Source organism: Periophthalmus magnuspinnatus, chromosome 20, assembly GCF_009829125.3.
Source record: "Periophthalmus magnuspinnatus isolate fPerMag1 chromosome 20, fPerMag1.2.pri, whole genome shotgun sequence".
In the NCBI taxonomy this organism is placed as follows: Eukaryota; Metazoa; Chordata; class Actinopteri; order Gobiiformes; family Gobiidae; genus Periophthalmus; species Periophthalmus magnuspinnatus.
In genome coordinates this window covers 4,742,016-4,769,074 of record NC_047145.1, presented here as the reverse complement: position 1 = coordinate 4,769,074, position 27,059 = coordinate 4,742,016, and the positions used below count along the sequence as shown (strand labels likewise).

At 36.1% G+C, this 27,059-nt stretch overlaps 3 protein-coding genes across 8 annotated transcripts in view; all 3 read left to right on the top strand.

Moving 5' to 3' along the window:
• rps6ka3b (ribosomal protein S6 kinase, polypeptide 3b) overlaps positions 1-6,819 on the top strand; it is an 86,393-nt gene extending 79,574 nt beyond the window's left edge. For all 3 annotated transcript variants that reach the window (XM_033985876.2, XM_033985875.2, XM_055229996.1), the window contains 3 exons: positions 472-589; positions 1,386-1,526; positions 2,412-6,819. In XM_033985876.2, the coding sequence (XP_033841767.1) occupies positions 472-589; positions 1,386-1,526; positions 2,412-2,534 (382 nt within the window). In that variant the 3' untranslated portion in view covers positions 2,535-6,819. The remainder of the gene's footprint in view (positions 1-471; positions 590-1,385; positions 1,527-2,411) is intronic.
• A 949-nt stretch (positions 6,820-7,768) lies between these two features.
• eif1axb (eukaryotic translation initiation factor 1A X-linked b) lies at positions 7,769-15,988 on the top strand. Its single transcript, XM_033985952.2, has 7 exons — positions 7,769-7,949; positions 8,540-8,623; positions 12,045-12,148; positions 12,904-12,954; positions 14,008-14,089; positions 14,653-14,741; positions 15,522-15,988. The coding sequence occupies exons 1-7, from the start codon at positions 7,934-7,936 to the stop codon at positions 15,525-15,527; spliced, it is 432 nt and encodes a 143-aa protein (XP_033841843.1). The 5' UTR covers positions 7,769-7,933; the 3' UTR covers positions 15,528-15,988.
• Positions 15,989-19,739: 3,751 nt separating this feature from the next.
• map7d2b (MAP7 domain containing 2b) overlaps positions 19,740-27,059 on the top strand; it is a 32,908-nt gene continuing 25,588 nt past the window's right edge. For 2 of the 4 annotated variants that reach the window (XM_055229999.1, XM_033985953.2), the window contains exons 1-3: positions 19,740-19,882; positions 22,995-23,084; positions 23,860-24,020. In XM_055229999.1, coding sequence (XP_055085974.1) covers positions 19,846-19,882; positions 22,995-23,084; positions 23,860-24,020 — 288 coding nt within the window. In that variant the 5' untranslated portion in view covers positions 19,740-19,845. The remainder of the gene's footprint in view (positions 19,883-22,994; positions 23,085-23,859; positions 24,021-27,059) is intronic. The other 2 variants (XM_055229997.1, XM_055229998.1) reach the window with 2 other exon arrangements.

Below are 27,059 nucleotides of genomic sequence, written 5' to 3'. Positions count from 1 at the left end.
TCAAAATCGAGTTTGAAATTTTAGTATCGTGACAACACTATTTAGTTTCAAGGACCTGATGTTGTTTACAATGTGTACTTTGAACAAAATCCTACTTTTTAAACATATATCACACATTTTCCCACAATTGCAGTACTTGACAGATTTTTTTTTTACCAAATTAATCCCTGTTTTGAACTATATCTTTTTTTTTTTTTTTTTACAAAAGTGTAATTGTTTATTTAAATATAAAAATAATAAATGTATAATAATAATAATAATAAGAAGAAGATGAAGAAATAGTTCTTTGGGCACTGTATTTTTGATTTTGAGTGTGCTAGTACAGAATTTTGTATAAGTTTGGCACTGATGAACCTCTTTGTTCTCTGTGTCTTTACTAACCTGTTCTTTGACGCTGTCACATAACCACTGCATTTCAATCTTCAACCTTTATAAATATCCACTGAAGTGTGTCATTTAATTGTGTTTTAGGTTCGCTCCTTTTGCCAATGGCCCTGAGGACACGCCAGAGGAGATTCTGGCTCGAATTGGCAGCGGAAAGTTTTCTCTGAGTGGAGGATACTGGACTTCAGTGTCTGCAGAGGCAAAGGTACAGTGCACCATCTGGTGGTGAAAAATGTGATTGCAATGAGTGGTGTGAATTGGCGATGACACTATAAAATTAAATTGTGGTCAGATCCAGTGATGATCTGACTATTTGGAGAGATGCTGGTACGGTGTTTTTCTGTTCAAATGCAGCTCTATGTTCATGCTGTTTACTTGCTCTCCTCCTATGAACCTCTGTCAGCTTGTGAATGAGTGAGTTATAAACTTGTATATTAAGATGATTTTATTCACTCTTTTATTGTTGACAACTATGAAACCTATGTCCATGGTTTTTCAGAGAGTTCTATGTCAATTATTACCTCTTTAAGACAATATAAAGCTCCTGACAGATTACCCCAGCGGCATTAAGAATGGGTCAAATGTGGACAATTTTCCCTCTGGCGACAATGAAGTGTAGCTTAAAGAAACCTTCTTCTGAAAGCTTCTGTCTGCTCTATAGTTATAATCAGACACCCATGAATCATTATGTTATAATTTGGATCATTATGTTTTAATTTGTTAGTTGTTTTAAATTGCAATATTGATATAAAACAACTTAATAAAATAAATAATTCCTCTGTCTACCATGTGAGAAAACTGCAGTAGCCAATGGGAGCTGGCGTCGCTGTGAACGTCATCACAACAAAGGGTCAGCACCTCCTATGGATAGCTGTAGAACATACTAATGAGCAGCCTATATTTTTCATTGTACCAAAATGGCTACGCGGCACTGACAAATTCTACATGTATCACTTATTAATGATTATGATTACAGGATATTTTCCTCTTTTTCTGTTCAGGACTTGGTTTCTAAGATGCTGCACGTAGACCCTCACCAGCGCCTGACGGCAGGCCAGGTGCTCAGGCACCCCTGGATCACTCACCGCGACCACCTCCCCAAATACACTCTGAACAGACAGGACGCTCCTCACCTTGTCAAGGTAATGGCCAAATCAGCCAGCCAACATCATGCAGCTTTAATGAGAGTTTCATATTGTGCTAGAATTATGGATTTAGGTCAATAATGTTTTCTTTATTATTTTTCTTTATTATTTTTTATGGCTGTGTCTGAATGTCTCCCATAACCACTAACCCCTCATTCACTGCATAGCCCTGCACTCTTTAGTGGACTGTATTTACCTCTGTTCATTTGGGTTGTATTATTTAGCATGAGGCTGCCGATCATGACAGCAAATAAGTTCTATAGGGAACAAACCCATTTTAAAGCCTCCCAGAGAGTCGGTGTTGGCTTGTTGATTACATGAATATTTACCATTTTACACAGATCAACATATTTTTGCGACAAAACCTTTTCCGAATTCTCCATTGAAATTAATGGGACTTCTGCTTAACTGGAAGTGCCACCACAAAGCAAGGTTTGGAACATTTATAGGAAAAAGTTGGTGGGGTGGAATAAGGTCAATAGAGCCTCATTTCCAGAGCGATTCAGACTTGGCTTTCGGGTCTCTTGGCTCTGGCATCTGGGTAAAAAAAGTCTACTAAACTCTGATAAAACTTCTGTGATAAATATTGATCATGTAGCAAAGAAGAAAAGTTATATAACTAACTAATAACTAACATTTTTTAAATATATATTTTATATTCAGATTCTCAAAGTAGCCACCCTTTGTTTTGTTTTTTTTCTACATAATTCCATATATATTACTTCATATATTTGAAGTCTTCTGTATGTATATAAATTGTAGAAAGTAGTAAAGTTGGGTCTGCCCAAACTTTTGACCAGTAGTCTACCTGGAGTTGTGTTTTCTTTTTATAGTAACAATGGAGACAATAACAAAAGCGTAACTTAACCTTTTCTCCTGCAGGGGGCAATGGCAGCAACATACTCTGCTCTGAACAGGAACGTGCCTCCCGTTCTGGAGCCTGTTGGGTGCTCAACTCTGGCCCAAAGACGAGGAATCAAGAAAATCACCTCCACCGCTCTGTGAAACTCCGCCCATCACAGCAACGCAGCCTCTGATTGGCTCTTCTTAACACTGAAGCTCCAACACAGCCTCTGATTGGCTGTCCTCAACACTGAAGCCCCACCCAAGTCCTCAACACAGCCTCTGATTGGCTCTCTTCAACACTGAAGCTCACCCACCACCCCAATTCTTCCTCTGATTGAATTTCCCTAACACTGAAGCACCGCCTTCAACCCCAACACAGTTTCTGATTGTCTCTCCTCAACACTGAAGCCATGCCCTCTACCCCAACATAGCCTTTGATTGACTCTCCTCCACACTGAAGTCCCGCCTTTGTCCCCAATGCTGCCTCTGATTGGCTCTCCACTATACTGATGCCATGCCCTCTACCCCAACACAGCCTCTGACTGACTCTCCTAAACACTGAAGCGCCAACACATCCTCTGACTGGCTCTCCTAAACACTGATGCCCTGCCTTCTCTCCTTCTGCTTCATCTGACTCATTCTTCTGCACAAAGACCATCCTCACTACCCCTCCACAGCCTGTGATTGGCTTATTGAATCCACTCTGCCCATTCCCCCTCTACCTCCTCTTATTGGTCGTCCTCAACTCTTAAACCCGCCCCTGTCTATTCCTGCACCTCTGATTGTCCCTCTCCTCTGTGCAAGACAATCAGAAAGTACATATTTATTCTCAAGGAGAGAAATTGTATGCATTCAAAGACTATACAAAGACTATTATAATTGTTATGGGATTACTATTGTACTGTCTTCAATCTGCTGTAGTAGATCTGCATTTATTCAACCGCAAGTCGCCTCCGATACGAAAAAGGTGAGCAGAAAAGTAAGTATTAGCTGCAAGTGAACAAAGGAATCCAAAAGCTAGCCCCTTTTTGTGCACCTGGTTTGGGATATTTTTGGTTAATTGGTTGGGTTCCTCATTGTCTATAATCTGATAATGTTCAGACAGGAGCAGACCAAAACAGAAAATGCACAATTGTTGAACTTAATCAAGGTTCACAAACTCACAATTTTATTCATATGGGTTAATGTTTTGACAAGTGACAGCTTTGATTTGTGTATCTATAAAATATCAATTTCCATAGCAATTAACTAACAAAATATCCAAACAAAATCTCAGTCCTCAAAATGGTCCCTTTATCAGAAAGCTGAAATCTATGAGTGAAACTGGATCTTTTCTGTTGGTGACTAGACTCTTGAACTAAATATATTACCACAAATATCTGCATATTAAAGGTCCTACATTACGCTATTTTCTGATCTGTTGTAGTTAGCTGTTATAGCTTTGTTTCCTTCACACATGTTTAAAACACAAACCCTGAGTTCTTTTTTTAATTGAAAACACTGTGTTCCACCTAGTGATGTCATGTGGTAATACAGGAAGTGCTCCACTGTGTAAGGAGTTTATTTAAATTTTAGCTCTGGAATTTCCAATCTCTACTAAAACTACTTCAACTTGAAAACTACCGCTTCATAACATCAAAAAGTGGAACAGAGCGTTTTAGACTTTGAAGATGTAGACAGACTGATAATAAAGCATTACTCAAACATGTGTGAATGAAACAAAATGAGTATGTTTTTGATGAGGCAACAACATTATAAAATGGCTTAAAGTTCACAAGAATGAGTTTTGCGTAATATAGGATCTTTAATCTATGCTTAAAGAGAATACATTAAACTGTGTGCTATTAAAATGATCAAACGTATCCCTCTAAGAAAAGGAGGTACAAAAGGGGCTATGGCTGAATCTGAATCTAGTGTTAAAGCCAGGAAGCAAAATTTGTGTTGGAAAAACTCTCGAAACTGCTAGACTAGATAGTGTCCTCTCATAATAGTCAAAACAGTAGAAAACAAATAAGAGAAATGTGGGCTTCTTTCTAAAATTGTAAATCTTAACATTGGCTAATTCATGTTAAGTATATTTTAAGTCTTTCCATGTTACAAAATCTAGACACAACCTTAACATTTGACCTACCTCTCCTATCTATGCACAGATACAAAAGCACAACAAGCCTAAAATTTCCACTGCAGTTTGGAAAATTTGGAAAATAAAAAGTGTTCTAGTGAACACTGCTTTACCAATTTGAATTTTAAAATGTTAATTTCAAGTTTTATTTGTATAGTTTTTCTTTTTTTTAGCAGTGGCTTGAAAGGAGAAGTAATAGGAAAAGTTAGGTTACTGATTTTGAAAACGATGCCTCCAAATATAATATAAAACATATATTTAAAGGCATTGTACATTTACTCTTAAAACCGTGTAAAACAGAGCTAGTTGTAGTGGTCCAAAGTTTTTCCTCACTTACCTTATGCATTCCAATCCTAATTATTCACCACAATGAGTTTCTAATCACTTTTCACACCTTTCAGAGACCAGAGCAGAGTTATCCCATAACGGTAAAGTTAACAACCACTAGCAATAAAATGCTTTCTAATTAGATGCAGATAGCAGATTTATTTTGCCCATATTATACAATATGTCTGGAACAAGACAGATCTTGCTCAAATACATGGGAAAAGATCGGGCACGGGCTCTTTAAAGTTTTTTACCCCCCCGATCAAACCCGATTTTTTGAGGCTATAATAATGATTCATACATTCATACATTCATTCATACATACATACATACATACATACATACATACATACATACATACATACATACATACATACATACATACATACATACATACATACATACCCACATTTCCTCTTATTGTTTTCTTCTATTGAGGGTTGAATAGTTGAACTGTCTTTCCATGTTTTGTTCAGACAATGAAGCTTCCTGTCGACAAACAAAATTGTAAATAATTTCTCTCAGGTTTTTACAATGCATCCGAGTTCAAACTGCGACTCCAAACAAAAGCACAGCGTCATGTGACCAGGAAGTGGGGTCAATCCGGGTCGTTAAAGTCTTCTTCTACTGTACGCAATGTGTGTTTAATGCAGCCCTTTAAAAAGCAACAAAACATTCCTTTTAATTTCACAAAATTTTGAGAATATTTACAATATATGATTGAAATGTGTGATTTTTGAAGTGAGAAGCAGGAATAACAATAGCAACCCGTGTGCCTACATTTCCCACAATGCATTTAGGCTTCACTATGAGGCATAAACATGTAGAAGAAAATGGAGTCTTGAATGTTTGTTTTTTTAATCTGTATTTAAAGACAATCAACAAAATTTTATTTCAAATACATAGTCCTGCTTCTGTCTGTATGAGTACTGTTGTATTATTAGCCTGGTCAGCCAAATACATTCACTTCAGTTAAAACAAGTCTGGAATACCTTCTCATCATGTTCTAACCAATAGTAAGTACTTATATGAAAATGGCTGGGATTTATGCAGAGTTTGTGGTATTTACTTGGATGTGCTGTTTAAAAAGTTAAAAGTTTGGACACATCTTTTAACACAGTTTTAAAAAATCATTAATTCATAAACTTTGCACAGAATATTGGCTAAAATATGCCTGTTTAATGTACTAAACAGCATCTGAACTAAAACTAGGCTTAGAAAACTAAGACCGGACTAAACCATGGTCTACACAAATGTATTTTTCAAACCTCAACTTGAAATCTAATATAATTGAAATTAATGTACACTAAAATTAAATTAAGAAACAAAAAAGGAAAAAAGTGTCCACACTTTTGACTATAGATCTCTGGATGGAACGTCAAAAAACATCCATTATCACGGAAATCTGCCATTTGTGGCAGTAGTGCAAAACTCTCAGAGATATATTAGCCAAAACAACGTTAAAAAATAAACAAAAATGTGGTGGAACAACCCATTAAACTGCTGAGTCACTGCTGGTATCACTCTGTAGTGTCAGAAAACATTTGAAAGAAGATAATGGTAGTATTTATCATCTTAAAATATCCATTGATTTCACTCTGAGCCTCACAATCCCAAACTCTATGTCCTTCCTTCTTGCAGATTATTCTGTTAAATTGCTATCGGCTGCTGGAAAAACAACCTGACTTTAATACAAAATTGTTTGACCAGGCTCTGTGTTTTACTGTTTAAATATATAAATAAAGGGAAATGATTTTATGTTTTAAATGGTTATAATAAGTCTGCCTCTAAATGTACAGCTCTGGGAACAGGATGTAAAAGGGTTTTTGTGTTATGATAAAAAAAAATGTTTATGACAAAAATGGGAAAAGCTTTTTTCTTCTTTACCTCTTTGTTCTTTTAGCGTTTGTCCTGCTGCTACCGGCCGCCATTTTGTATTCGCCACGACGGTCGGACTTTATAGTAAAATAATAAAATTGATTATCAGACAAAAAATGTTGTCATTTCTGTTTTTTTCTCTCCAGAAAAGCAAGTATCTCCATTATACATTGACTATCCACTCTCTGTGGTAAGCCACTGTTGTAGCTTCAGCTGCCTTAGGGCTGACTGACAGTAGTGGTTGCCAGTCTGTGCCGTCGGCCTCTCTGACCACCACCAATGAATAACACAAGGTGAGTGAAGTGCCATGCCCAAGGGAACAACAGCTTAGCCATAATCAGATTCAGTACAATTTAGCTTTGTCCATTTCATGGTCCATTTTTAAAAACAAACTTTTACTTACAACTGGAGCCATTGCCTCCTCAAAACTTTGATTAGAAAATGGAAATATCAATATTTATTCTACATTAATCTGCATCTTTGGTCCTGCCAAAAGCTTGCCTGTTTCTTCTTCATTTTATAAAGTTTTGTCAAAGTGTGTGATTCTGGCTGGCCAGGTAAGCCAAAAGTATGTCATTTATTTTTTTAGGAATAATTATTTAAACATCTTTTGAAAGCCCAATTAAAGTTCTATGCCTCAAAACAGATGTTGGAAAGTTTTTGCGATTTATACATATACAATATTATAGATTCGTGTGCAGTTATTGAATTAATCCTGCCCAGTGTGTCTGTCACGGACTCCCTAAAAACTCAGCAATTCATCTGGGGACAAGAGTTAATGTTCTAAACAGTAGTTTCTATCATCACTTGTGCTGCCAAAAAACAGGCTTTGACAAGACAAAGTTTTACTTTCCATTGATGTATCTCTGGAACCATTTTTATTCTTATTTAGTTATTATTTAGTTTTTAGTTATTTTAGTTATTTTTATTTTTATATTATCATTGGGGGTTTTTTGTTGGTTTTTTTTAGATTCTGTAAGTTATAGATTATAGATTCATGAGTGCAGTGTTTGTCATATTCTTTTCAATCTTTTCAATAAAGCACAGTGGTTTTGAATGCTCTGTCGTGCACATGCGCAGACCGGTGGATTTGTTGAGCCCTGACTGCTAGGCAGCGCAGTGCTAATCGCGGAGTTAAACATCCGTATTATATCCGTCTGTAAACACTAACTTGTTCACTGTTAGTCTTTTCTGTCGAGGGGAACTTACAGCGACCAAGGCGTGAAAGAGAATGCCCAAAAATAAAGGTAAGTGACGGGATGATTTAGCTGCTTAATTTGCGCTTTATTTGTCATCTGCGCTTATCCATCCCGCCGCACTGTGAAAACGTGACACCGTACGGCTAATGCTAGTTAGCACAGTGACCCAGTAATCAAACATTAAAACGAAAAAACACTATTAAAATGTCTTATTTTTAGTCAGGGTTATGTTGTTTTGATACAAGTCTCGTTTCACTTGGCATCATCTGTCCCTGTTACCGTGGCGTAGTTGATAGTAAACATTCTTCAAAGCTAACGAGCTAATGGCTAGTTAAACCGCACCCGATGGGCCGTAACATCTGTGTTAATGTTATCAACACGTCAGAATTTAACTACTGTCATAGATCAGATGGCGTGTTTAAAACTTGAACGCTATGATCGCTATGAAATATAAATGGATTATGTAGAAACAGGGTCACTCCGATCAAATATTCTTAGCCAATGATGCAACAATGGGGTTTAACAGTGGATGGTTTGGGTATTGTTTTCCAGTTGAATGCCATTTAAAGGTGTGATCTAAAGTTAAATTTCTACTAATATTTAGCTGTTAAGTTGTGCTTTGTGGTGTTTGTTTACAGGTAAGGGAGGAAAGAATCGGCGACGTGGAAAGAACGAGAATGAGTCTGAGAAGAGAGAGCTGGTGTTCAAAGAGGATGGACAAGGTGAGAGGCGCAAAATGCCATTGAAAAAATACTGCAAAATACTGTTTTGTGTGGGATTCTTAGGGGTATAGTGAGCTGAAAAACATTGTTTACCACTAATCGAAGAGACTATGGTGACCCCTCATTGTCTAAATTTCACCTTCATAGTCTAAAAACAACCTGAACGGTAGATATCCAGAGACATATTTACTTCACAACTTGTATGAGTAAACAATATTGTATAACATTTAGGCCCGTCATAATAAATATTATATCAACTTATTGTTCAATATATGATAACTAGAACAATATATTTTGGGGCTGAAGTAATAGTGGGGAGATTTCTCCTATTTTTGATGTAATATGTCAAGATTTGAGCTGTAGAGGGTTGAATAAATAACTCCTATGGCTTGTTATTGGTTCATTCTGATATTCATTTGTCGTAGTTCATGCTACAATCCTGCTTTATTTATTATCCTGCTCTATTATTTTGTCAGTGGCAAAAAGTAGTTTAAATATGATCATTTAGAGCAGTGGTTCTTAACCTTGTTGGAGGTACTGAACCCCACCGGTTTCATATGCACATTCACCGAACCCTTGTTTATTGAAAAATATATATATATATTTTTTCAAATTCAAGACATACGGATGTTTTACTGGTGCACAAAATGAACAGTGCATTAACATCACTGTGTTCAAAGAATAAAACCAATCAACTGCATGAACTCGCAACAAATTACATATATACCTTTATACAAAGACATGACCTTTTTTTAATTCTACCACACTGAAATTATTAAAATTTTGAACCTTATGTATTTCAATAATGAACTTATTGTATTTATGCTATTTATTATTTTTAACATTTTAACACACACCCATCACCTAATTTCCATAAGGCTACAGGGTCGGCAACCTTTAACACGTAAAGATCCATTTGGACCCAGTTTCCACGGAAAATAAACACTGGGAGTCGCAAATACCTTTTGACATCTAAAATGAAGATAACATAGTATATAATTATAATAATAATGCAACGGAATAATGTAGGTTTTATTTTCACGGACAAGCCTTCTACACGTGGCAGATAAATATGGCAAAAATAAGTTAAGTGCATAAAAAACACAACTCACCAAACCGCTGCATCAGAGGGAGCCCTGCGCTTGTGTCTTTGGGATGAGGTGGTCCCATCGAGGAGTGATGAGAGACAATGACACCCGCAGTGTGATTATGTCTAGTCTGCTCCACAGTTTCTTTCAAAAAACTCTAAAGGCTTATCTTTTAATCCCAGGTGCTTAGTCTCCATGTGCCAAAGCAGTTTTGAAGGTTTCACTGCCTCATTTGCTTTTTCTGCATATTACGCAGAGTGGACTCTGCACGTGAGAATCACCTGTGGCGACAAACCCAGATTTAAGTAGGACTCCTGGTGTTGTCTCTTAAATTTATCTTCCTTTTTCTTGGAGGTCGTAGGCTCCTCAGTTGGCCTTTTCTCCTTTGTTAAAAAGCTCTCCACAGACTTTTGTTTTGGCTCATTTTCACTCTTGTGGCTCTACTTTTGGGCGTCATGTCTGATGTGTTATACGTGATACGTCATTGCGGAGACAAGAGCAGATCTATCACAGATATAATAAACTTGTTGCTACATCAGATAGATTTCTGTGGCGATTTCCTATCAGGATTTCCATTATACATCTACGGACAAGCTTTTTAGCGCGTCATGAGGGACGGGCGAAAGTTACATCCTCCTGATCCTCCAGCTCCTGCGCACAGCGTCTGAAAATCAGGCCTGTGTCTTTACGCAGGACTGTGAGCTGTGTCTGTGAGGCGTGAGCAGTGTTCAAACGGCTCATTTAAGTTGGGCAGGTACTTCGATAGACACATCAAAGGGTGCATTTGTTGAATTGGGCCAACGTCTGGAGACGCTCGCAGTCCGCTAATCATATGAGTCGGGTGCGTGTCTTGACCTCCGCCGAACCCCTGAGACTGACTCACCGAACCCCTAGGGTTCGATCGAACCCACGTTAAGAACCACTGATTTAGAGTGATATTCCTCTGTAGCAATATATTATGCTTTAATATGTGTTATCGTTACGGGCTTAATAACATTAATACATTTGTGCCACTGTAGTTTGTGCCACATTTTTTTGTCTCTCTTGGTGTCTCTGGCATTGACTTCTCCTGATTATTCTTGTCTTTTCTACATTGTGGGTATCTTATCTGGAGTTGATGTTTCCTCCCTTTTCGAGCAACCTTGGGAAATTCAGTTTTATTTGAACTGGTAGTAGCTATAATAATCTCAATGCTGGTGTGTGTTATAATAGTTAAGTCGACAGGTACACGTTGCAATGTCTGAGGCCAAAATTCACTATGTAATTTTAAGTGAAGGTTTATGAGAATAGATACTTTCTAATAAAACAACTACTTTTATAATGTTAAAGAAACAAAAGGATTTATTGTTGGAGTAAAAAGGACACTTGCTACATAAATATATCCATCAGAAACACAGTTAAGTTTATATTGACCATTAGGGTAACCGTACTAACAGTATGTATTATGTTTTCCTCTGGGCTTACAGAAGCTGTTGGGTGGTGTCAATGTTTTGTAACAATCTTTTGCCAATGGTAAAATGAAGTCATTGCCTAAGAATTTATTATCTGACCTTGGCGATAAATTAATTGTAGCAGATGTGATTTAACCCAGTGAAAATGGCTTTGCTTGTTGAACTTGAAGTTTGTGGGTTTGCCTATCTTAGAGTTGATTGTATACACTTTTTTGTCACCCTGGATAATTTTCTTGTTTAGAACTACAGTGGAAATGATCCACTGAATTAGTACACTTTTAGACCTGGCTTAGTCCTGCGTAAGACCTGGCCAATTCCTGTCGTAGACTTGGTTTAGAGCTGGTGGTACTTGGAAACCCGAATGTTTTCTTTGGTGGTACTTGGTGTCAAAGGTTTTGAAAGCTACTGATCTATAGATTTAATTAGAGATAGACCAACATATTGGTTGGCTGATATACTGGCATGACATTTGGCTTTTTTAGCGTATCAGCTATTGGCATTAAATCTTCAGCACAGGCCGATATTTTGTTTTGGGTGACCTGCAGCCTGTATCTATAGAGCTTAGATAACTGCTGAAAATGTGAATACACAGCTCTTATGGATTTGTGGTGAAAAATGGGCTGTGGGTGAGTTGTTGGTATATTTAAATTGAATAATTTGGGTGAAGGAAAAAAAAAAGGCCCAACATCTCGCCCCAAAAAATGCCTGAAGACCTAGTAATGAATGTACAGTTTCTTTTATTTGGTAGCACAGTCTCTGGTGAAATGTGGGTATTGTAAATTCAAAATGACTTTCAGTACAAATTTAAGCTCTTGGACTGAGCATAAAGTTGAAAATCATACTAACAGCACTAATCATGTTACTATTTTCTTCATTTCTTAGAGTATGCTCAGGTGATCAAAATGCTGGGGAACGGCCGTCTGGAGGCGATGTGTTTCGACGGTACCAAACGGCTTTGCCACATCAGAGGAAAGCTCCGGAAAAAGGTTTGTCCAACATCTGTATAATCCAGATCCCGTCATCAATAATCAACTTGGGTTTTTTATCAAGAGATCGACAGTAAGGTTGCCAAAAGTATAAAAAAATCTGATATTAATGAATATTAAAATTAGTATTGAAACTAGATACTAGATTTGATTAATTCATTCCTGAATTTAAACATCATTTGACAGTTTTTATTTCTGAAAATTCCCCAAATTTCCAAGCTGAAGTTCCCATGGGAAATTTGATGAACATTTCTGGAAATTTACCAGGAATTTTCCACCCCTTGCCTACTGATAGCAAGGCAGATTCTACCACAGAATTCTGACCTCATCCAAAACATGCCTGGAAATATTTTGTTTCATTCACATCTGCTTGAATAATCCTGCATTATTTGTCTGTCTGCATTTCCAAATCTCAAAAATGCTCTGTTCCACCTTGTGATGTCATATATTGGTAGTTTTCAAGTTAACAGCTACCTTTTTAACTTTAGGTGTATATAGCTTAAAAACACAGTGGAGCACGTCCTGTATTACCATATGACATCACAAGGGGGAACAAAGTGATTTCCGTTTGAGAGAAGAACTCAGCCTAAATAAGCAGGACTTGTGTATTAAAAATGTGTGAATGAAACAACACAACTCTAGGTATGTTTTTGCTGAGGAATTATAACAACCTAGATGCAAAAATAGCATGGGCCCTTTTAACCTGTGGACTGTTTAGTGTGATGTGACCTCAGCCTTTTGCTTTGCTCTCTCAGGTCTGGATCAACACATCAGACATTATTCTGGTGGGACTCAGAGATTACCAGGTGTGTAGTGACATATTTTCTTTCATTCATATTCATTCATAATTTATACCTGCACAGTCCTAATTATTACTATAAATATATCAGAGTTTGGGGTAAAATGTGTAACAAAAATCTTTAAAGTGCACATGATGGATTAGACTACTCATTTTACTAAAACAATGTTAACATTGTTCTATTTAAGATTTCACTAAAGATCTGACCTAGTTTATTCAAGCGTTTTTATTCTGGTGAAAGGTATATTTTTACTTCCTGGTTGAGCACGGGCTGCAGATGCAACATCCATAGAGGTAGTTGTTGTTTTATCTAGCAACTATAATGATAACTGTAAAAACTTGTCTAAATTACAGAATAGTTTTGATTACACAAAGAAAAATAAGCCATCATAGTTTTACATAAGTCAACTGTGTTGATTCCACATTTTATGCCACAGATACTGTCCTACCAAACCAAATCAAAAATACAGAAACACGGAAAGATGTAATATGCACTTTAAAAATCCAAGGCACAAAGCCTTCAGAACAAGTACACGACTACATAGACTAGTATATGGCCCTGGACCACTATGGAGCGACTGATTACACAGATGTAAGGCCACATGGTAATATAAAAGAAAGTACACTACTCTATTTAGACAATAGAGTGTTTGTGAATGTTGTCATCAAATCAAAGGGTGTTTTTAATTATCATCTTGGTATTGGAATCTGTATTGAGTATCAAATCTATTCCTTGGTATTGAAATCAAGTTTGAACTTGTAGTATTGTGACAACACTAGTGGCTATACATCTTATAATTAATAATTATAGAAAATATATATATATATTTTTTTAAATATATACATTACATTTAATGCAGACCAAATAACAATTTTAAAAATCTCCAGTTATTGTCATGAGAGAACTTTTAACAGAAGTTTCACTTCTGTCATTTCACTTCTGTCACATTTATTTACCAGAAATAATCTTAGATATTGTAGCCTTTACATCCTATTAAAACATCTAACCAGTGTCAATATTGGTAAAGTAATAGTTTAAAACGCATCTTGTCTATTTTAGGACAACAAAGCTGACGTCATTCTCAAATACAACACGGATGAGTCTCGGAGTTTGAAAGCCTATGGGGAGCTGCCAGAGCATGGTAAGTTCAGGAACGGTGTCCGCCAGAGGGCGCTATTTCCATATAGAGCAGGCGTTACCTCCATATAGAGCAGGCGTTGCCAATGTGATAAACAGATTATACAGATATTACAACTTTCTGAATTTTTAGACTGAGTGGCAACAGTATATGAGTGTCAATGGCAATAATGACATTTTCTTCTGCTACATATTAAAAACAAATATAAAATGCTACATCTCTTCTTTTTTGTTTTAAATGTCAGGTACAAAGTAAATATTTAGCAAACATTAAGTACAAGACCACATAGACTAGTGTACACTCATGGACCACTGTGAACCTACTGGACGACTGAGGGATTACACAGATATAAGACCACATGGTAATTTAAAAGAAAGTCCTACCATTTAATGTTGAAAATTACATTATTTTGTCTAAAGAGTGTTTTTTCTTATTATTGAGGTATCAGAATTGGCATTGAGTGTCGACTATTCCTTAGTTTAGAAATTTTAGTATCGTTACACTAACACTGTATCAACCTAAACCCTGTGGGATATCTACCTAAATTTCCTTTGTTTTTTCTCCAGCTAAAATCAACGACATTGACGGGACTGGGCCTGAAGACGATGAGATCCAGTTTGATGACATGGGCGATGACGTCGATGAAGTTGACGATGTAAAAACTTTATTTAACACTAAACCACAATCAGAGTTATTAATGTTTTTTAAATATCGCTTTTATAATAATGAGAATAGTTTAAAGTGCATATGACAACATTAAAGATTTTAGTTTAGAAGTTTATAATTTCACTTCCTGGTTGGACACAGACAGCAAACATGACTTACAAGGTAGAGATAATTCCATAACGGTTACCTAGCAACCACAATGTAAACAAGGGCCAAAAAAAACTTGATTTGACAAGTAACAATAACATATTTTGTATAATCTGACAAAAAATGGCTTCCTTGTGCATAATGTCTCTCCATTTTGGATGGAATTGATGTCAGTTGATTTATTAACGTTTTATATATATATTGGTTTATAACAGGATACAGTGAGAGTAGTTTATATAAGAAATATGCCTAAAGCTTTAAACTGACATCCATGTAATTACCCATTAGATTAAATGTATGAATGTCAGTTTGTCTGTATGCTAACAGACAGATGGGAGGTCTGAAATAATTGAGGTAAATAATACCAAGTTACCAGTGGTTATTGTTTTCCTCAGAATGTTCTGTAGTACGGCATTAAAGTTTTCATGGAGATGGGCGAGCCCACTCTGAGAATTAAGAATGCATCTGGCAAGATATAAACTAGATTTCTATGTTTAATGCTGTAATGTGGAACATTCCAAAGCAGTAACATCACTGTGGAGACGAGCTGTTGCTGTAAAAAAAGCTATGCAGTGCACCTTTAAACATACCAAATGTAATGTTTTGCTTTATTCTCTTTCAGATCTAATCGTCTGCTCCAGGTGGATAATTACATGACACTTCTCACCGATAATAAATATTTTTACTAAGATCATCCTAAACAAGTTTAAAATAGTTTATTAAAATATAATGTGTCCATTTCTGTCTTTACATTTCACATCAGGAGAAAAGTAAATCGCCACTGACTTAATGTGGTGTCTAAGAAATGTAACTCTGGTGTGAATGAAGTTTAAAGTCTGCCCTGCGACTGATGATGTCACAGGGACAGATTGGACAGTTAACGCTGAGACCAGCATTGTAACATCCGGAGCATTGATAGACATTTTAGTTTTGTTTTTTTTTCTCCTCTTTGTTCAGAATTGCTCTCTTGCCACATGCACGTCTCATCAGTTTGAAACACCACTCTTTTTAAGATGTATTTATATTGGTTTCACTCTATGTGGAATAGTAAACCGCCAATAAACAAATAAACCATTTTGTGTTTACCCCATCTCTCAAGTTTGTTGTAAATGTGTTTTTTTTAATGAAGTTGGGCACTAAAAGGTGAGGTCACTGTTGCTAAATTCATACCAAACCAGTGGAATTCTATTGGTACTTTACAGATGACGTCATCAACATTCTCTGGCGGTGTGAAGCTAACGAAGGCACTACTCTGTCAACCTGTTAGAGTTTTGACCTGCACCTTAACACAATCAGACCACAGAGTTTTTCAGTTAGTCACTCACTTTTTTAGTTTAAACTCAAACTCCTAAACAGGACAATGAACACTTGTATTGATCACAGGCTCCTGATAACGTGCTGTTTAAATTCATTTTGAATATTTTTTTTTTTTTCAGACAATCTTAAAACTTTTTGGCAGTGTTTACTAATGTGTGCAATCTTTTCCAACAAAAAAAGAAGTTTTGTTTTCCATTGTTAATTGCCATGGCAATAGTCCTGATTTGAACCTATGAACAGCAATATAGAGGCAAATTTGACCAAGCTACGTCCACAAATCCTTGAATTAAGTTTCCTCTTGCATTTAAGTTTTATCATCTTGTGTAAGGTTAAACCAGATTAGACCCTAAATTCTTGCATGCACTTGTTTCCAGCAACTAGTTCAAGAAGTTACAAAATTGAGGTAATGTAATTATAATGGAAGCACAAACGGGATTCCTTCTGTTTAAATAACTAGCGTTTCAATCAATTGTTCAGATTTATGATTTGATTTCTGCATTTATTTTTTGGTATGAATCTTCACTAGTTCTGAGTTTGATGTACTAACGATCACACGGCCTCTTTTCTTTTTAATGATTGAAAATGTATAACATTTTTCACAAACAGTTCACTCTTGTCTTGATAGATGCAGATGTGGCCTGTTCTACTCATAATAAAGTTTCAGTTTGGTACTTACAAAAACCTGCTTAGACTGTGACACTGCTAATATTGTATTGTTAAAGGGGAAATACTGAAGTAATGTTCAGGTTTGATTGTTAATGGCTGTTTTGTAATTCAAATCTCATCAAATTGTCATACATTTCCACCCATGATTCCACCCAATGATAATTAAAAATCGAAACATTTTGTATCGGTTCTTATGTCTTCATGAACAGAACTTGTGTGTAACCTTAAAATTTGAAGGTTTATAAAGTAGTGCTGCAATGACTAATCGACTAATCCTGACCAAATAATTGTAGTTGTGTTTTGATAATAGTAAATGTTATCTGGGCTGTACAGACTCTAAAACACATGAAAAGACAGTGGCATTATTAAATCAAGTGCATTTGACAGATTAATATATTTTTCAAATTGTGGCTTGGTTTGGTGGGATAATACCTGTGGTAAATACTCATCAGTTAAGTGTGTAGTTTGTGAAGAAAAGTACAAACAAAAAGAAGTAGGTATGAGTTTTAAAGAAGGATCCCTCTACATGTGTCATCAACTGTTATTACTTCCGTGCAGAATACAGAGACAATTTATGCAAAAGGAAACATTTTTTTGACCATTTGAACTTCTTTTAACAAAATACAAGTGTTATCATTACTTTCATACCAATTGTGTACTTTAGACAGGTTTGTCTCTTGTTAATGTTATGGTTGCTAGGTGACATCCCTCTGCATATGTCATATCTGCTGCCAATGTCCAACCAGGAAGTAAAATTATACCCCTCATCAAAATTACAAAACTAGAAATGACAAGGCTAAGATTTTTTTAGACTTTAAATATAATAACTAATTTTTAGGCTAAATAAATAAAATAATACTAAGTTTTAGATACGTTATCCATCAACAGAAATACACTGAAAAGTACCATTTTGAAGTGTAAATGTGCACTATGTAACTTTTCTAGTGGCAGGCATGGTGGCTGGCTTGTTTCCATGGAGATGTAATTGCCTTGTCTGTAATGTTGCACAGTTTGCCTATTCCACAGATTTGTTATGGGCTTGTCTCCATGCAGATAAATTAGTCTAATGAAAGGGATATTCTTGGCAAACAGTAACAAGCAGGACAAGCTGGTGCACCTTTATAGTGTTGGTTTCTGTTCTGTTGCATGAAGAACAGGCGCAGAGGCACAGGGATCGTTCTGTAGATTTTTATTGTCGGTTACAGCAGTACATTTGGGCTAAAGGCAGAGTCAAGTGAGCAGTGATGTCTGAAGCAGTGCAGAGTCTGGCAGGGTCTGGTGCAGAGTCTAGTGCAGAGTCTGACAGGGTGAGATTGTACCAGGGTTTTTATACTACTAGAAGAGTGGGGGTTAAACATTCTACGTAAGAAATTTAAAGCAAAGTTTAACAAGGTGAGTGGTCTATAACTTTACCAGAGTGGGGGTCACATATTCCTGAGTTGAAAGGGGCTACAGATAATAAAGCCTTAACCAAAATGACCAGAACATAGCTGTTATCTTCCCTTGTTTGATTTATGGCCACATCTCAATGGGAAACAGAACGTTTTTTGCACCTTTATAAGAAATTAAGCAATGTATTTGTATACTGTCCACAAAAGCCAAAGGGTAAATGTGTATTTTATGTGTGTGTATGATATTTCTGGGCTATATGCTTCATTAGACAGTACATCGTGGTGTGAAATGAGAAGAAGAACAGGGAGTATTCGGCAAGTAGGCGAAACCGGGAATCGAACTCGTGCCGCATATGTGCTGCTGCTTTGATCACTCCATCACCAGGCTGCACTGAAGACTGAACCAGAACAGTGTGTTTGATGCGCTTCTGTTATTTTTAGTGCCGCTGCTTTAATCTGACGTGTCTCGGGGACGGCAGTGAACGTGTGAACAGCGCTGACCCATATCGCGCGACCACTACCCCGTGTGCGCGTGCTAACATGACGTAACGCCGCCGCTGGGCTCGTGTGCAGCACGTGCGCTCTCTGACACGAGACAGAGGCAGCCAGGGCTAATGAAGCACAAAACATACCAGACCTAAAGGATGGTTCAGTTAGTCCTGCTGTACAATAGAAGTAATGGTTCATCTAGGCCTCATGTTTGTATTTTACTGTTGGGTCATATGAAAGGCGTTTGATTGATCTTTGGGTCCATGATCTCATAGTCACACAAAAATATGCAAAGTACTAAGGCTAAATTAAAAGTCAGGTCAGATCTGTGGAGAAGCATCCCGCAGTGACAATAGGAATGCATGTTTTCCAAGTAGTTTCTTTCAGTAATAAACTTTTGACTTGCATGTATTCAGTTACAAGCAAGTTTAATGCCATACTGTGGAAAATAATGGCAAAGCAATAGCACAGATAAGGCAAATAGGGACAAGCAGATGGTGCATCCCAACGAGAAAAGTTACATTGTGCACCTAATCAGTCAGGCCCTATGGAAACTCAGGAGAATGGTCTGGTGTTAGCTTGTCAACCAGATTGTAAAATGCAATTATCTGCGCCACATTATAATTAAATAGCTTAATATATATACTAAACTGTGCATTTTAGCATTAAATTTGCCTATAAAAGAGCTATTTGGATTATTAAAGCCCTGAAATAGCCAATCTCTACTGAACTAAAGGTAAAAGGAGCTGTTAACTTGAAAGCTACCACTTCATGACGTCACAAGGTGGAACACAGCATTTTGAGCTTAAAGTGGTAACAACATGGATAAAGCTCGCAAGAGATAAAAGTGCGTAATATAGAGGCTTTAATGTTATTTTTACACATTGAAAGCGTCGTATAAATAGATGAACGTGAGGCGCGTTCACGGCCGCCCCTCCTCTGTGTTTCCTCCTCTGTTTTTCCATCTGTCTGCTGCAGCTAGCATCATTTCTCATTAGTCACTCTACGGGCCGCTCCTGTGCATCATATCTTTGGATTTCTGCATTGTTTTGTTATTTTAAAGACATTTTACAGTATTTTAGGATGACCAAAGTGTCTCCTGGCCACGCGGAGATGACCGGTAAGTCTCCATGACAACCTTGGCTCATACATTTGAATGCGTTTAGCCCGCACACATCTGGAGCATGTGTTTACCGTTTCAACTGGAGCTAGCTAGCAATACGTTAATTGTACATATTTTCTATTTAACCTGTATAGTCATAGTAGTTCGGTGTTTTTGGTAATTATTTGTGATCGTATAGCTGTGATAACAGACAGACAGACAGACAGATAGACAGACAGACAGACAGATAGATAGATAGATAGATAGATAGATAGATAGATAGATAGATAGATAGATAGATAGATAGATAGATAGATAGATAGATAGATAGATAGATAGATAGATAGATAGATAGATAGATAGATACATACATAGAGGTTATTGATTACACATGAACCCATAGCACTAGTTATAATAATTGTGTTGCACGTGCATAGTTTAAATAGGCTAAATAAAAATAGCCTACACCTGCCTTTTGAATTCAGCCTAGCCTACTTTTGAGGTTATTTTATAAAGTACATGGATTCTAATCTATCCATTTATTATTATAATTTACTATGCGATTTTCGATCATATTCTTAGTGGAAAAAGACCAGCTTTTGTTATATAAGATTTTTTTTTTTTTTATGATGTTTTTTTATTATAGTTTTGTAATATAAACATTTATTTAGGCATTAGGCAATTATTTTTATTTTGTGTTTTATTGAAGATAAATAAAAAACAAAAATACTAGTTGTATTTGGAGCTGTAATGGTGCATGTTTGAACACACAATGCATGATCATGTAAGTGGCTGAAGTACACATTAAAATGCCTTTTATACAGTGAAAAGAGCTATTCCCGATGACAATCAAATGTGTTGGAATGTGTCTTCACAAAACTGCTGCAGGTTTGAAAGATCAGGCTACAGCGGGTTTGTGGGTTTATTTTATATTTGATAGAATTTTGTTGTAAACATTATGGCTACTTAATATTAAAATTGTGCATAACTTTTTAACAGCATTCACAAGATTATCCATAGTTCTATATATTGCACCTCTTTATATCTGCTTTTGCATGTTGCAGTATGATATGAATCTTGTTTGGCATATTTACTTATTGGGAAAGCATCTACCAAACAATACCTGCACAACCGTACACTAGGGGTCTTTCCCAAATATGAAACCTTAACTGTTAAATCAAATGACAAATCTGTGTGTGCCATAAGGGATAAAAACATATCTACTTCACATGATTCAGCTGATTAGTCTGTGTGATGTCATCTGGAGAGAAATGAGCTAAGTATAGCACAAGTCACTGGGGATTTGCATGTTTTTGCATGTGTTAAAGTGAGCACGTTTCATCTGCTCTGTGTGATTATGTGCGAGGGGCTGTCAATATATTTGTGAACCAGTGAAATAGCGTTCCTTTTGAAGGCAGCTGAGACGTTTGACAAGGACAGGTTATTGATCTTGTATTGGACAATTGGAGAAGTATCAATATCCAATGTTGGGACTTGAAGGAATTACCTTTATTATGTTACAACTTTCTAGTAATTTCTAATCTAATTTCTACAAATAGGTATTATCTAATAAGGGTGTGGAAAAGTAATGAATTATCTACACAAAATTTGATAATACAAATACAGGATCAGTATTGTGGGTTGGTGTATCAATAAATTACCATGAGTATTCTTTGGTTATATTGTACTAATTCTGTTGCTTGTTTAGAGAAAAGAAATTTCCTTTTGTAAAACATTTTACATAGTTGCTGTTTTGATCATCAAAATGGGTGTGCTTTATATTATTATATTAAATTATTATTATTATTATTATTATTATTATTATTATTATTATTATTATTATTATTATTATTATTATTATTATATTATCTATCAATGATTGAATGTATTGCAATATCATGGCGTTATTGTAGTTGTATATATAGTATTGTAGACACTCTGATTACCATCACTGATATCGAACCTTTTTTTATTATTTACAAATGGCCTATAGTAAACTAGGTGTCCAAACAAGGCAGTTGCTCACAGTAACGCTCAGGCAAAAAGCAAAGCAAATATATATTGTTTAATCTATAGCTCTACTCGCACCTGAGTGCGGTGGCACGTCTGAAACAACACCCCAGAGGAGTTCAGAGTACAGCCGCCACTCCTTCATTTTGAAAAGCTCAGACGTACGGCTGCAAGACATATTGCTGTGTTTCAGATGACATCACAACATTCTATAGGTCAACCATATTTAATACAGCTAAAATTAATATAGTTAAAATTCAGATTTTTGCTATCATACAGTGATTTCTCAGGTCTAATCACTGATATAAATGATCAGGTTCAACCTTTATGCATTTACCTTTTGAATATTTTATGACAAAGTACAGTGTAATCAATAGGGAAATTGGCTCTTTCCCCCATCTGGGAGTATGACATCAGCACATTTTACAGTCTGAACACTACCGATCCCTGCTAACCCCTGGAATTAGCAAACCTGTTTTGAAATGCATGAGATTTTTTGCACTAGTTAAGCAGTTCATATTTCAGTCTTCTCTCAAGTGTTAACGCCCCTGGACAATGTGCACTTTGAACAGAATCCAACTATTGAAACAAATTGCAAATCGAATCGTAATCTCACTAACAAAATGGCAAAATGTTTCAGCCCTACTCAGGGGTAGGTTTTGAATGTCTCTGTTTCTTGTATTTTTACTACATGTTCCTCCCAATCCAGGGAAAGGTCATACATCTAGCCCTGTCACGATACCAAATTTTGAAGTGCGATGTATAGCTGTAAATAGTAAATATAGACAATAAACGATAATATTGTAACAAATTTATGAACATGAACTGCAATAAATAAAGAGCATAATGAAACACTTTAGTACTCGAAGTCTAAGTTGTTTCCCAGCTGTGCAAAGAAAATATATCCACGATAAATATTGACTCCAAAAAAATATTGTTCCTTCATATATTGAATGATAAGTCGATACAGTAATTATCGTGGCAGGCCTGCATACAGTCTAAGCATGTGTGTGTAGTGTAGTGTTGTAAAGTCACGTTTGTACTAAGTTGCCTTCTGGACAATGTATCTTCACATGAGTCATAAGTTGAGTTGTTTTTTTGTTTGTTTTTTCCATCTCAGCAGCTCTGGCCCCTCCCTCTGCTCCTCTCCTCATCTCAACTCATCGGTCGCCCTCACGATCGCCCACCAAAAATGACAAACATATAACAGGTAAATACCATATATATAAAAACTTGATTTCGATAGTAAGGAATAGACTTGATACTAAATAATGATACTGATACCACAATGATAATAAAAAAAACACTATCTAGACAATAGAATGTGATTTTTAACATTAAATCATAGTACTTTCTATATGTGTAATCCCTTTGTCGTTCAGGTAGGTTCCGTAGTGGTCCATGGACGTATACTAGTCTATGTGTCTTATACAGCTCATTGTAAAGCCGTTCAGAAAGGTTCATTTCTGTCCAGTGAATGTGACTTTTTTAGTATTGATACTTGTTCAAATGAGTATCTAGTTTTGATACTACTTTTAGTATCAATTTGTTGATTGATATCTGATACTTTTGACAACCCTAGTCCGAACCGTTTCCAAATGTATTATTCTGGACTATAATTTGTAGACACCAGATTGACCAGTAGGAGGCAATATTAACCCAAGTGTGGTTTATGTCTTACTGCTCTGTACCTGGATCAACTGCATTCATATTCAAGGCTCCTGGTTTAGTCCTGGTTTAGTCCTGTTTAGTCCTGGTTTATTCTTGGTTTATTCTTGGTTTAGCTCTGATTTACTTCTTGACTTAAACCTAGTCCCATTACAGATCTAGTTTGGTTTCCTGTCTGCATTTATAATTGTTTATCAGTAGTATTTAATTTAATTTAAATTCAACTCAACTCAATTCATTCATTGAGGATGATTTTAGTGCTGTTATAGTCATAGGTTAGTCTATGTTTATTCCTTTCATTTTACTTTTATTTTTAGATTTGCCAGATGTGTTGCGGGATAAGGAGCGGAGAGTGAAGGAGCAGTTGGATCGTTGTGCCGAGCAGCGAGGAAGAAAAATGGAGGAGCAGAAGAGGAGAGAGGAGCGACGCAGAAACGCAGCCGAGGAGAGAAGAAGACAACAACAGGAAGCAGAGAAGGTCAGAGGTCACACAACTCAGTAATTTACACCAATGATGTAAAAAGAAAAATGTAAAATGAAATCATAACTTCCTAGTCACAGCTCTTTATGCACAACTTTGTATTTATAATGATGGGTTGATAATGGTTTAATACTGTTCACAAATGTACTTCTGTAAAACTGGTTTCAAATGAGTTTTAGACAAGTTTACTGCTCTGAATTTACTATTTGATTAGCAGATGTCTACATTTTTATTGTATATAATAATTTTGTACACAAAAAAACAGAATTGAAAATCATAGTTTAAATTACCAGCCATATAAGTTGATGGAGTATGATTTATTTGATTTAATCTATTTGATATTACATATTCATATTTCCTCTGAGAAAGTCTCAGCTGAAACAACAAAACCACTGACTGACAGAGGATTAGCTGTAGTGTAGACTAAACTTAAAAAGCCCCAAGCTGATCTCAATTAAAATTCGACTAATTGCACAGCCCTAGGAAACTCTAGTCAATTACTATTCACTCTAGTATCCCAATTATTAGAAAACATTATGATGTATTATTCTCTCAATTTTTTTTCACACCGCTAAATTTTCATCTCAAATTGCTCTAGCATAGATTAAAGGCCCATGTGACTATTTTTTATCTATATTACAATGTTGTTTCCTCATTTAAAACATACCAGGAGTTGTGTTTTGTTTCATTCACACATGTTTAACACACAAACCTGCCTATTTAAGCTCCGTTCTTCTCTCAAGCTCCACCTTGTGATGTCATGTGGTAATACAGGAATTGCTCCACTGTGTTATTATATTCCATACACCTTCACCAGAATCATTGGATAATTTCAGGCCTGGAATTGCCAATCTCTACTGAATTAAAGGTAAAAGGAGCTTTGAGCTTTGGAGATGTAGAAAGACTAATAACAAAGGATTACTCAAACATGTGTGAATGAAACAAAACACAACTCCAGGTATGTTTTTGAGGAGGTAGCAGTTGTTGACTCACAAGAGCCAATTTTGCATAATATAGGACCTTTAATAAAATCTGATATATTTAACGTATTATTTTTTTAAACACATTGCACACTGCATTTTTGTCAGATGGAGAACCTTAGTGCTGCTGTGATATTGATTATTGACTTCAGTCATATCACAATTTTGATACTTTTGCAATATATTTTGCAGTCTTACTGTATAATCCAGATAACAATGATAAAAATACAATTACGATTCACAGTCAACTAGTCACAATTACTCTTATTGCAGTTACCCTATAGTTGAATCAATCCTAATCTAAACTGGGTTGGTTTAGGGCGTGTTTTATGGCTCATCTGGGTGAATTATGAGCTTGTCTCCACACAGCTCTCACATAAACCGACGTCCGTTTTTCCCATTTCCTGTAAATGCCACACAAACCACTGATGTCATCCCCCCTTGAGACTCAGCGATCATTAGGGCATTGAATTATGTACATGAGACACAGTGGTAGGGAGGGTGGGAACAGCTGACTGAAAATCAATACAGAATCAATGAGATCAGATCACCAGCACGGAGCTTGTTAACCCTCTGTGTGCTTAAAGTTTGAATTATTGATTGGTATTAAAAGTCAAGACAAACAAGTAGGATTTATTTTAACACCTGCAGCACTTAAAGGTCCTAGATTACATAAAATTGACTCCTTTAAACCATATTATTAATGTTGTTACCTCCTCAAAAATAAACCTGAAGTTTTGTTTCCAGGTTTTTTTTGTGTTTCATTCACACATGTTTGACTAACCCCTATTATTCATCTGTCTAGATTAGAAATAGATCGATATACTGGTTGGCAAATCAGCTATCAGCCTGACATCTTCAACTCAGCCTGATACACACAAAACTATATTTGAACACTTAAATGCAAAAAGATAACTGCTCAAAACATGCTTACACGGCTCTGTTGAAGACTTGTGGTAAAAGGGGACTATAGGTGAGTTTGTCTTAAATAAAAATTATATCATTTGGCCAAAATCATCAAAATCGGCCCTACATATCTATAACTATAATCTAAGGGTGTAGGGTAACTGCAATAAGAGTTCTTGTGACTAGTTGACTGTGAATCGTAATTGTATTTTGATCATTGTTATCTAGATTATACAGTGAGGCTGCACAATATATTGCAAGAGTATCAAATTTGTGATATGACTAAAGGCAATAATCAATATCACAGCAGCACTAAGGTTCTCCATCTGACAAAAATGCACTGTGTTTTAAAAAGAATATGTTAAATACAGCAGATTTTATTAAAGGTCCTGTATTATGCCAAATTGACTCTTGTGAGCTTTATGCCATGTTAAAATGCTGCTACCTCCTCAAAAACATACCTGGAGTTGTGTTTTGTTTCATTCACACATGTTTGAGTAATCCTTTGTTATTAGTCTTTCTACATCTCCAAAGCTCAAAATGCTCTGTTCCACCTTGTGATGTCATGAAGCAATAGTTTTCTTGTTAACAGCTCCTTTTACCTTTAATTCAGTAGAGATTGGCAATTCCAGGGCTGAAATTATCCAAATGACTCTAGTGAAGGTGTGTGGAGTTTTAAAACACAGTGGAGCACTTCCTGTATTACGGCATGACATCACAAGGTGGAAGAGAGTGTTTTCAGTTTGAAAGAAGAACTCAGCCTAAATATGCAGGGTTTGCGTTTTAAACATGTGTGAATGAAACAAAACAGAACTTCAGGTCTGTTTGTGATGAGGAAACAACATTATAACATAGATCAGAAAATAGCATAATTTGGGCCCTTTAATAGCCAGATCACATTGTAAAATTTTACCATATCGTGCAGTCCTATTACACAGACTTAAAAACTCCTTTTACAACAAAGACAACAACATTATTTAACCAAAATGTTACAAATAATACTTCAGTCACCACATTTTAACCTTGTATTTGTTTAAAAATATATTTTAAAAACTCAGTGTTCAATAGAAATGATCGCTGACTTGTCAACCACTGAAATATTGGTTAGTTGCGGCCCTAGATTCAACCAGTAGCTCTCTACCAGACTATG

Bases quoted from the DNA above. Each gene is read 5' to 3' on its own strand.
- eif1axb (XM_033985952.2), top strand. The intron at 8,624-12,044 runs GTGAGAGGCGCA...TTCATTTCTTAG, and splicing joins GTTCAAAGAGGATGGACAAG to AGTATGCTCAGGTGATCAAA. The intron at 12,955-14,007 runs GTGTGTAGTGAC...TGTCTATTTTAG, and splicing joins TGGGACTCAGAGATTACCAG to GACAACAAAGCTGACGTCAT.